The 12738-nt window shown below is 37.9% G+C and overlaps 1 protein-coding gene across 1 annotated transcript in view; it reads right to left on the bottom strand.

Moving 5' to 3' along the window:
* Positions 1-12738, bottom strand: part of ATP6V1C1 (ATPase H+ transporting V1 subunit C1) — a 39530-nt gene that overhangs the window by 11120 nt on the left and 15672 nt on the right. The window contains exons 4-7 of the mRNA XM_043879966.1: positions 6237-6322; positions 3458-3552; positions 1697-1788; positions 332-430 (exon numbers count right to left, since the gene is read on the bottom strand). Coding sequence (XP_043735901.1) covers positions 332-430; positions 1697-1788; positions 3458-3552; positions 6237-6322 — 372 coding nt within the window. The remainder of the gene's footprint in view (positions 1-331; positions 431-1696; positions 1789-3457; positions 3553-6236; positions 6323-12738) is intronic.

Below are 12738 nucleotides of genomic sequence, written 5' to 3' on the forward strand. Positions count from 1 at the left end.
AAAACAAAGAACTTCCTATTTTGAAATATCTAAAAATAGTATTTTTTAAAAAATATAATAGTTTAGCATTATTTAATTTTTTAATGGGTCAACTCTACTAAGTTGAACTTAATTTAGAATCTCAATTTATAACTGACATCTCCATTACAAGGTTAGGAACTAAATTCCACTCTATGTGCCATATGAGTATATGTTGGTTGACACAACAAATGACAAGGTGATATTCCATTTACACTTGGGTTTTGTGGAAAACTTCAAATTACAGTATCAGACAGTAACATTTTTCTTGTATTTTAATTAAGTAAAAACCTTCTGTAATGATAAGACATACTTGGGAACTACGACCAGTAATGTGACGAGATACTCTGAGTCAAGAACAAAGTCATCCTTCTTCACAATTTCTGCTAGACTTCGAGTTAGCAAACTCCCTCTAAGGAATAAGAGAAAGATCATTAGGCTGATAATTATGTGGTTCCGTAACACAAGTAAAGATATAGCAGGCTAAGTATAGGTACATATACTATACATACATCTCGAGAGGGATTAGCCTGAGTTAACATTTTTATATGATACATCAAGAAGCCAAAATTTAACTGAATATTTCCCATAACTAAACCCAAAGAAATGTCAAATTTTTATCAGAATGTGCCTCTAGTGTTTCCCTTTGTGTTTGTTTTAATTATTATAACTCAGCTCTTCTCTTGATTACATATATAATGTCTTGACTGGGAAAGTGTTACTCATTAGGCATCAATTAAAGTCTACCTCACCATAATTATGAAATTGTATCATCCAAGCACAACCTTTGATTTTCCTCCCTCTCCTTGGGTATTAATTTTGGTTAGTTAGCCCAACAATCAACTCTTTGAATGCAAGTCTTCATTTGGTCGCCCAGTAGATTTCACACTGAAAATGACTTGCCCTGTTTGTACCCCTGACAGGACAAGTCAATTCTGCCTCTGGGATACGAATGTATACCTTGAAGAGTTAAGTGCTTAAAGCAACACTTGTGGTAGTCATACTACAGTGAGATCAACAAAAAGAAGAGTGTTCTATTTTAAGAAAACCTAACATAAAAAATTGAAACATAAAAAGAGATAAAAATGGAAACAGATTGGAAAACAGATAAATCAAACATAAAAAAGGATTTTCCTATAGAATTCTTTTAAGCAGCAGATAATTGCTATGTAATTAAATTATGATTTAATTTAAAACAATTAACTTTAGATAATTTTTACAGTGAAAAATCAGATGGATAAAGGATAAACCAGGACCCAGCTCAGTAGTATGTATGAAACGAGCATAATAAATCAGCCTCACATCTGTTTTGACTAGCCTGAATTAATGAGTTTTTCTCCATGAAGTGAAAAAACACCATCTGACTATAGAAATGGCACAAACTGGAACATACTAAAACCCCAACAACAGTTTATCCAGTGTATGCTACGTAATGGTCCCCGACATTTTCAGCACTGGGGACCAGTTTCACAGAAGACAATTTTCCCATGGACCAGGGAGGCGGGGCTGGGTGGTTCAGGATGATTCAAGCCCATTACATTTATTGTGCACTTTATTTCTAGTATTATTACATCAGCTCCAGCTCAGATTATCAGGCATTAGATTTCAGAGGTTGGGGACCCCTGTGCCACAGTGCTTCTCCAATTCTAAATTATTCATGTATAGTTGACATGCTTACGCATTCTTTCGTTCCAAATTCTGAAGATTCCCTTTCAGGTTGTTGTATGCGGATGCTCGAGATTTCAGGTCATTGTCAATCTGAGTCACACCCTTTACAGAAGAAAGAAGAGAAGTAGGGAGAATCTTCCTAAATCTGCCTTTAGTAATACAATTAAAGTAGTTGTGCTTAAACTTTAAAAAACAAACCCACCACTAGTTCCTGATGTAAGAATATTCTATTATTTTAAAGGCATTATTTTCAAAGGTCATTAAAAAATAACCTACTTCATTTTTAGTAACTATGGGAACTTTCATATAATTTTTCTACTAAAGATAATGTTTTAGTCTACATGTATTTTCATTATTGTTACCGTATTCTTAAACCATGTAAACGAAATCTAGGACATTGATTAAAGACACGACTGATTAAAAGGTTTTAATACACAAGTCTAAAGAGGTAATTTCCAAAGGAACGAAATCATACAGAGTTTTGCTGTTTATAACACCACCACTCTTACACAAAACATTTTTGCAATGAAATTAAAATTTTGCTTCAACTTAATTATAAATGTTACACAAGCTGATTTTTCAAAAAGATGATTAAAACTACTAACAATTTAAGGAGAAAACACAAAGCAGTAGATTTAACATTTGAAGAACTAATTTCAACTTAGCTCTACCATTATCAGCTGTGTGGCACTCTGGGGTAAATCACTTCACCTCTCTGAGCCTGTTTCCTCATCTATAATAGTATCAGACTAAATCCTTCATAAGGATTAAAAGAAAATAATGCTCAGTCATAATAATAACACCACTTTATATTATCTGACTACTCATTTTCATTAAATTATATGACCCTGAGTTAAAATCCTTGATAGACTATTTATTTACATTTAACCACAGAGCATCACCGACTCGATGGACATGAGTCTGAGTAAACTCCAGGAGTTGGTGATGGACAGGGAGCCCTGGTGTGCTGCGACTCATGGGGTCGCAAACAGTCGGACACGACTGAGTGACTGAACTGAACTGAACTGCAGGGCACAACGTACAAATAAAGTCAGTTGAAGCTAAGGAAGTTTGTCCAAATGATTTAAACTGTACTGTTCATCCTAGCCAGGTCATACATGTTGTCAAACAGTGAATAGGTCTTGTCTATTGCCTCATTACAGTTTCAGGTAAAACTTTTACATTTTTCTCTCAAGCTCAAGGACTTGGCAACGTAAAAGGGACTCTTAGTTTAGTGAGTTCATGGATGGACTTTCAACACCTGTGGACTCCCTGAAACCGTTCATAAAATCACTCAGCACGAGAATACAGGCAATTTTTCTGAGTAGGGAATCAATACTGAACGTCAGAAGGCATCAGAGAACCCCTAAAGTTTAATCTGAATCAGTACTGTACGTAAACATACTTAAGTGACCATTATCATATATCTGAATGATTTGTAAATTTCTAATCAATTCTAATTTCTAATTCTATGTGATCTCAGTTATGCTTAAAATTTATAATTTTAAAGTTACTTTTCTTACTCAAACATTGTTGATGCAACCTTTAACTTAACCACTTAAAAAAACAAACTATACGTGTGGATAATGTGCATGTGAGAGTTTTACTCTTTTCTGACAACTTTCTTTTTTAAGTAAAGTTGCAGTGAGTCACATACAATTAAGTTGCCTCGTCAAAACCTAAATTAGAGTACTTAATAGCTAAATACTTATAAAATAAATAGAATCACTATAAATCAATGTGTCCTACCTGTGTCATTTTTTTATCTTACCTTGGCAATTATTTCAGAAATATTTTTCAGGGACTGCTTGATTGGATATTTAGCCATGTCCCACTGAAACCTTGTTATATAAGTAACCAAGTCAACTGAAATAAGGGAAGAAATTAATTACTGAGAAGCAATAGAATTTTTTATAGTTTGCTACACAGTAATGCCAAAATTGGTATTAAGAAATCAGTAAAGATAACATCATTTGTGAAGGTTAAATAAATGTGGGACTGTATTAGGTAACATGGATTAATCAAAATTTTTACCTGTAATCTGACGGAATTCTCTTCTCCTTACTCAAAATTTAACATATATATTAAAACGCTCCTTCTAACTTGATGACTTAATAAATGGAATATGTACATACCCACGATACATGGGAAGGTGAAAGAGACACAGAGTTTGAGAAGCTACTGCAAAGTGTCTCAATAAGAAGAATTTGACAAAAGTATGTTATTTCTTTGCAACTTACCCAAACAAACTGAAAATGAACTTGTCTGTTAAAACCATGTGATGACTGTTTCTAGGAGTCTGTATTTCAGTAATATTCAAAACATGGACCTTTTCACTTTCAAATGAAAAGAATAAAAAATGCAAAGCCAAAGAGAAACTTAACAACTAATTCCCTGGAAGTCTGGTAGTCAAGATGACTTTATCCCTCAAGCCTGATGGGATCAAGGTCAGAGAACTCAAATGTCAATTATAGTTAACTGGCAAAAGTAATTCATATGAAAATATCTTCTCTTCTCAACTTCTCCTGACAGAATACCAGCAAGTCAGCAACATATCTGGTATTTTCATAAACAGCTTTGGATGCAATGTCCCCTAGATTATGACCTCCCCATTCTGCCAAGTAGACTGACTGCCCTAGTTCATCAAGTACCTGGAGATCAGCGAAGGCACCCAAGTTAACACATCTAACTCCCGTCCTTCTGCCCCAGCCACTCATTAACAGAAACAGTAAGCAGGTCAGGGTTGCTATCTTAACAGAGAGCAAAAATAACTTACTGTTTTTAACTGATTCAGTACTTACTGAACATCTATGATTTGCAAGGGAAAGAAACGAGATTAGAGAAACACTGAATTTAAAATACAGTGACCATTGAGAGTTTAGCCAAACCTCCATACTGCTGCCTTGGCATCCATCTTACGTGGCCAAGTAGCCAGCAGGGGCCTAGAAATCACACTAGATAACAGCCCTCCTGGCTAACAGCCTTAGATAACAGCCTGCAATCACAAGTAAGTGTAAGCTCAGCTCCTGGTTTGATTTCTGATACCAACCTTTGATAAGCATTCTCCCCTGCTGCCCAGGGCCTCTCCTGCTAGTGGACTCTTTAGATAAGACCCCCTGGGGCAGGAAATGGCAGCTCACTACAGTATTCTTGTCTGCAGAATCCCATGGACAGAGGAGCCTAGCAGGCTGTAGTCCATGGGGTTGCAAAGAGTCAGACACGACTGAGCATGCATAGGGCTCTTCAAAGTTAATCAAAATTCCCCTTTTTAGTTTGAATTGACCAATCAGGACTTGGCTTGGGAATCCCAAATCACTCCACCCATGGACCCTAATAAAGGTATGTGCCCCAGGTCCTACTGTTCTTCCTGTCTGCACACCGCCCTGACCTCCCTGCATTGCTCCCCTCCCTCCAGGACCTGTGAGTAATACATTTCTCTATTTCTATTTCCCCTGTGGTCATTCATTGAATTGTGGCTCACCATCCTATGATAACCCAGAGCTCTACCTAACAAATGTTAATTTATCATAGTGACCTATCACAGTAGGCTACAGGACAGAAAGAGAGGAAAGGACTGTTTCTTATTTTAATGACATATCATTAAAGATCCAACCTGTCAATCCTAAAGGAAATCAGTCCTGAATATTCACTGGAAGGACTGATGCTGAAGCTGAAACTCCAATACTTTGGCCACCTGATGCGAAGAACTGACTCACTGAAAAAGACCCTGATGCTGGGAAAGATAGAAGGCAGGAGAAGGGGATGACAGAGGATGAGATGGTTGGATGGCATCACTGCCTCGATGGACATGAGTCTGAGTAAACTCTGGGAGTTGGTGATGGATAGGGAGGCCTGGCGTGCTGCAGTCCATGGGGTCACAGAGTCGGACATGACTGAGCAACTGAAAACTGAACTAAATTGAAAATGAAACACATGCTAAACTGATATTTCAGGAGAAAACAACAAATGCAAGGACAAGTGACAATGATGCAGCTGAAACCATCTTTATAAAGCTATTACTACACAGAGTAAACTTTATGTAAATATTAGTTTCTAGCTATTGACAGGTCAGTAGTAGACTATTCTATGGGTACTAAAGAAATGCCATATGAAATTTGAGGGGAAGAGGCATTACTCTGAAATAAGATTAATAATTTTTATTCTAAAGCTTCTGTAGTTGGGCGCAATTAAATACAAAAAGCTAGAGAAAACTTCAAGTATTCAACTGGAACAATGCTGAGACACATAACTCAGAAACACACTTTTAAGTGGAACTGACAGGTAGATCCTGGAAAGAACTAAGGTAAATCCTTATTATACTGCTTTTGGAAGGATTCATATTCAAAAAAAAACAAACACACTATATATTATTTAGGACTGTCTTATGAGAGGTGTTTCAGAGGACAGAATGCAACTGGCAATATAATCAAATTGTTAATAATAATTCTATTTTAATGGCTTTCTACTGCATTTAATACCCTTATCTATAGATCTTTTTTATGTCACTCACTTTACTGAAGTCAGTATCAAATCATGAAACATGAGCTTACCTCCATTGGCCAACAGATTCTCCTGAACTTTATCTTTACTGTCCTCCAATACGTCAGCCATATACTGAGCCACTTTCTTAACCACCCTTAGGAGGAAAAAAAAAAATCAGTGGTCACTTTCAGGAAAACAACCTAAATTCCATGCTACAAAATGAACACGTTCCATGAACACATGAATTTGACTCTCTCTGTTTCCGTTACACCATCTGTATAATAATATTAAACAACTGGTCCTGGGGATTGGGATGGGGAACACATGTAAATCCATGGCTGATTCATGTCAATGTATGGCAAAAACCACTACAATATTGCAAAGTAATTAGCCTCCAACTAATAAAAATAAATGGGAAAAAAAAAAGAAACTGGGCCTAACTTTTAAAATAATGTTAAGGACAAACTGAACCAAGATTTTATTATATGTAAAACTCAACTGAGTAACTGTAGTTTTAAGGAGACCACCTGCAATATGTTTATCAAGTCTGGAAAGAAAGTAGTGGAATGTTGGCGAGGGTAAGCTGAAGGAGTGTGCAACAGATCTCACCGCCCTGCAAGAACAGAGTGGGAAGCAGGAGCCTGCATTCCTCAGATGCGTACTTCCCCTCAGGACACAAGGGATCCGAGAGGCAACAGAATACAAGCAACTGTGCAGTCCTACATTGTTTATTCATTACCTACTTACTGAGCATCTACTATTTGAGATTCGTTTTATCGTTGTTTAGTTGCTAAATCATGTCTGCCTCGTTTGTGACCCCACGGACTACAGGCCGCCAGGCTCCTCTGTCCACGGGACCTCCTGCTCAATGCTAAAGAGGAAACAAACCACGGTGCCAAACTGCTGAAGCAACTCCGCATCCCCTGTCAACCCCTTTACTTTGTAAACACACCCGAGTATAAAGACAATAAGTGATTGAGTTCCAAAAGTCACAAAGCCAATTCCTGGCAGAGCGGTGACTGAAACCTGTCATCCTGACTCTGGTGTTCTGTGTTCCTTCCCCGTTCCTTGCCCACCTATGGGCCATGGATGGGATATACAAGTTCAGTTCAGTTCAGCTGCACAGCTCTCTCCGACTCTTTGCGACCCCATGAACTGCAGCACACCAGGCCTCCCTGCCCATCACCAATTCCCAGAGTTTACTCAAACTCATGTCCATCAAGTCGGTGATGCCATCCAACCATCTCATCCTCTGTCGCCCCCTTCTCCTCCTGCCTTCAATCTTTCCCAGCATCAGGGTCTTTTCAAATGAGTCAGTTCTTCCCTTCAGGTGGCCCAAGTATTGGAGTTTCAGCTTCAACATCAGTCCTTCCAATGAACACCCAGGACTGATCTCTTATAGGATGGACTGGTTGGATCTCCTTGCAGTCCAAGGGACTCTCAAGAGTCTTCTCCAACACCACAGTTCAAAAGCATCAATTCTTCGGTGTTCAGCTTTCTTTATAGTCCAACTCTCACATCCATACATGACTACTGGGAAAACCATAGCCTTGACTAGACCGACCTTTGTTGACAAAGTAATGTTTCTGCTTTTTAATATGCAGTCAGGTTGGTCATAACTTTCCTTTCAAGGAGTAAATATCTTTTAATTTTATGGCTGCAATCACCAGTCATGAAATTAAAAGATGCCTAAGTATATAAGACAAAACCATCTAGCTTCCCAATGCTTAAAATTGAAATGGAGAAACATTAATACCAAAAAAGACAGATGACTAAATTCAAAGCAAATCTGTGGTGAGTTACATCTGAGATGACCAGGTTACAGACAGAGATGCATAAAGGAAAAAGATTTCACTTCCAGCGACTGTAATCAAAAAGGCATAATGGATCAAGAGCAGGGCAGTGAAGGACAGGAATGGTTTTGAAAGGCTGATTAAACATGAAGAATGTATATTCTTGCCAGAGGGCATCGTATGAGTCAAGATCTGGAGAGAGAGAAAAGCAATGAATGAGGAAGGATCCAGACAGTCTAGAGTGTCATGCTGGGGAGAAAGGGAGGTTGGGCTAGGAAGGCAGGCTGGGGTCAGACTGCAGGTGGATCGCCTCTGATGGCAGTCAGCAGGAAGAGGCATAACAAACATGGTCAGGACTTGGGACAATTTCTCTAATGACTTTTGTGTTTAATGACAGGGAGTGTAAACTGGAAGACAAATTAAGGAACTCCTGCAACATGAACCAAGAAGGGCCAGGAAAAGGCAACAGAAGGACAAAATGTGAATGACAAACCTAAGCGGAATGACCTCAATCCTAAGAAAGTGCAACAAATTCAGGAAAAAAAATGATGTAAGCTATAAGTCTTCAACATGCTTAAACCTGGGATCTGTACATACACTTGGCTGTATCTCCAAAATTCACCCATTCCTTCCAAGATGAACCATTAGTCCCATATAACTTGAGGAGCATCTTGCAAACAGAACCATGTACTATGAACATTCAAAATGCGCATGTTCACAACATTGCAAATCAACTATACTTCAATTTAAAAAAAAAAGTGCAGGTTTACCACAGAAAACAGTTCAGAGTGTAAAACTGTCTGATATCAAATTTATCAACTTAACATTACATAACTCAGAAATTCACAATCTCCCTCTGCATCTCTATAAGAGTAGCTATGACATATGGTCACCTTTTTTTTTTTTTTTTTTTAATTTTTTTATTAGTTGGAGGCTAATTACTTCACAACATTTCAGTGGGTTTTGTCATACATTGATATGAATCAGCCATAGATTTACACTTATTCCCCATCCCGATCCCCCCTCCCACCTCCCTCTTCACCCGACTCCTCTGGGTCTTCCCAGTGCACCAGGCCCGAGCACTTGTCTCATGCATCCCACCTGGGCTGGTGATCTGTTTCACCATAGATAGTATACATGCTGTTCTTTTGAAACATCCCACCCTCACATTCTCCCACAGAGTTCAAAAGTCTGTTCTGTATTTCTGTGTCTCTTTTTCTGTTTTGCATATAGGGTTATCATTACCATCTTTCTAAATTCCATATATATGTGTTAGTATGCTGTAATGTTCTTTATCTTTCTGGCTTACTTCACTCTGTATAATGGGCTCCAGTTTCATCCATCTCATTAGGACTGATTCAAATGAATTCTTTTTGACAGCTGAGTAATATTCCATGGTGTATATGTACCACAGCTTCCTTATCCATTCATCTGCTGATGGGCATCTAGGTTGCTTCCATGTCCTGGCTATTATAAACAGTGCTGCAATGAACATTGGGGTGCACGTGTCTCTTTCAGATCTGGTTTCCTCAGTGTGTATGCCCAAAAGTGGGATTGCTGGGTCATATGGCAGTTCTATTTCCAGTTTTTTAAGGAATCTCCACACTGTTTTCCATAGTGGCTGTACTAGTTTGCATTCCCACCAACAGTGTAAGAGGGTTCCCTTTTCTCCACACCCTCTCCAGCATTTATTGCTTGTAGTCTTTTGGATAGCAGCCATCCTGACTGGCGTGTAATGGTACCTCATTGTGGTTTTGATTTGCATTTCTCTAATAATGAGTGATGTTGAGCACCTTTTCATGTGTTTGTTAGCCATCTGTATGTCTTCTTTGGAGAAATGTCTGTTTAGTTCTTTGGCCCATTTTTTGATTGGGTCATTTATTTTTCTGGAATTGAGCTTCAGGAGTTGCTTGTATATTTTTGAGATTAATCCTTTGTCTGTTTCTTCATTTGCTATTATTTTCTCCCAATCTGACGGCTGTCTTTTCACCTTACTTATAGTTTCCTTTGTAGTGCAAAAGCTTTTAAGTTTCATTAGATCCCATTTGTTTAGTTTTGCTTTTATTTCCAATATTCTGGGAGGTGGGTCATAGAGGATCTTGCTGTGATTTATGTCAGAGAGTGTTTTGCCTATGTTCTCCTCTAGGAGTTTTATAGTTTCTGGTCTTACATTTAGATCTTTAATCCATTTTGAGTTTATTTTTGTGTATGGTGTTAGAAAGTGTTCTAGTTTCATTCTTTTACAAGTGGTTGACCAGTTTTCCCAGCACCACTTGTTAAAGAGGTTGTCTTTTTTCCATTGTATATCCTTGCCTCCTTTGTCAAAGATAAGGTGTCCATAGGTTCGTGGATTTATCTCTGGGCTTTCTATTCTGTTCCATTGATCTATATTTCTGTCTTTGTGCCAGTACCATACTGTACTCATTCTATGAGGCCACCATCACCCTAATTCCAAAACCAGACAAAGATGCCACAAAAAAAGAAAACTACAGGCCAATATCACTGATGAACATAGATGCAAAAATCCTTAACAAAATTCTAGCAAACAGAATCCAACAACATATTAAAAAAATCATACACCACGACCAAGTGGGCTTTATCCCAGGAATGCAAGGATTCTTCAATATCCGCAAATCAATCAACGTAATACACCACATTAACAAATTGAAAGATAAAAACCATATGATTATCTCAATAGATGCAGAGAAAGCCTTTGACAAAATTCAACACTCATTTATGATTAAAACTCTCCAAAAAGCAGGAATAGAAGGAACATACCTCAACATTATAAAAGCCATATATGACAAACCCACAGCAAGCATCACCCTCAATGGTGAAAAATTGAAAGCATTCCCCCTGAAATCAGGAACAAGACAAGGGTGCCCACTGTCACCACTACTGTTCAACATAGTGTTGGAAGTTTTGGCCACAGCAATCAGAGCAGAAAAAGAAGTAAAAGGAATCCAGATAGGAAAAGAAGAAGTGAAACTCTCACTGTTTGCAGATGACATGATCCTCTACATAGAAAACCCTAAAGACTCTACCAGAAAATTACTAGAACTAATCAATGAATATAGTAAAGTTGCAGGATATAAAATTAACACACAGAAATCCCTTGCATTCCTATATACTAACAATGAAAAAACAGAAAGAGAAATTAAGGAAACAATACCATTCACCATTGCAACAAAAAGAATAAAATACTTAGGAGTATATCTACCTAAAGAAACAAAAGACCTATACATAGAAAACTATAAAACACTGATGAAAGAAATCAAAGAGGACACAAACAGATGGAGAAACATACCGTGTTCATGGATTGGAAGAATCAATATTGTCAAAATGGCTATTCTACCCAAAGCAATCTATAGATTCAATGCAATCCCTATCAAGCTACCAACGGTATTTTTCACAGAACTAGACCAAAGAATTTCACAATTTGTATCGAAATACAAAAAACCTCGAATAGCCAAAGTAATCTTGAGAAAGAAGAATGGAACTGGAGGAATCAACCTGCCTGACTTCAGACTCTACTATGGTCACCTTTAAAAAGAAAAAAATACAGTTCTAATGGTTAGATCACTGAAAAAGTACGAACTATATAATCTACTCCACCACAATGTTCAAACTTAAAAAACTGTAACACTATAAGCTAGCATCTATCAATTCTACCAAAGTCTAAGAACTATATGATTTTTTAAATTCCTCAAATCTTTCAGGGAGACTGATAAGGACAAGATTGCATAACAGTGCATAAGAACTGCATCTGCGTGACACTTAATTTCCTAAAAAAATGTGCGCCAATGTTATACTATATTCAGGACATCCTGCTGATGATTTAAAGAAAAATCTAGAAAGCTATCAAGGTGATAAGGTTCCAAATAAGTGTTGATAATTATATTTCCAGGAGCCTCCCTTCCCAATGTCTCTTTCCTTGTCATGACTGAACATTGTAATGAGGTAGGTGGGACAGCAGAAAGGACAATCACCTCAAGGTGGCAACCACAGAAAGTTTCCTCAAACCCTTTTATTAATTAAAAACTTACATTAAGAAACCAAGAGACAATTCTTACCATGGGTCAGTTTTTTTGAGAGTATCATCAATAATTACTTTCACATTTGCTCTATACGTATGCAAGGAATTATTAGCCCTAACAGCAAAATTGTTACTTTTGCTTTCATCCTCTCTTCTCCATTTTTATTGCTTAATGCTTCCTCTTACTTGAGGTTTTCATTATTTCTTGCCTAATTCAACAGTAAAACTGGTTCTGAACTGACCTTTCACCTCGGGAGTACATCTTTGTGTGTGTACATGCTAAGTTACCGCAGTCGTGTCCAATTCTGTGCGACTCTACTGACCACAGCCTGCCAGGTTCCTTTGTCCATGGTGATTCTCCAGGTAAGAATACTGGAGTGGGCTGCCACACCCTCCTCCAGGGGATCTTTCCCACCCAGGGATCAAACCCACATCTCTTACATCTCCTGCATTGGCAGATGTGTTCTTTACCACTAGCACTACCTGGGAAGCCCAGTACATCTTTAGGTCTATTTATTTCCTTAGCACACACTGTTATGTGGAAAGATCTCTCTGAAACACCTCAGCCTCAATTAGCAGAGCCAGTGCATCTCAGGTTCTATCAATTCAGAACAGTCTAACAACACAGAAGGGAAGAGCCTTCTGCACAGATTTGGAGAATAAGTTCCCCTCCATTCAAGCCTGTTCCTTTAAAGCTTCAATCAGATATACACTTCTTAAGATTCACCAAAATTCTTGTTT

The sequence above is a fragment of the Cervus elaphus genome, chromosome 21 (assembly GCF_910594005.1).
Source record: "Cervus elaphus chromosome 21, mCerEla1.1, whole genome shotgun sequence".
In the NCBI taxonomy this organism is placed as follows: domain Eukaryota; kingdom Metazoa; phylum Chordata; class Mammalia; order Artiodactyla; family Cervidae; genus Cervus; species Cervus elaphus.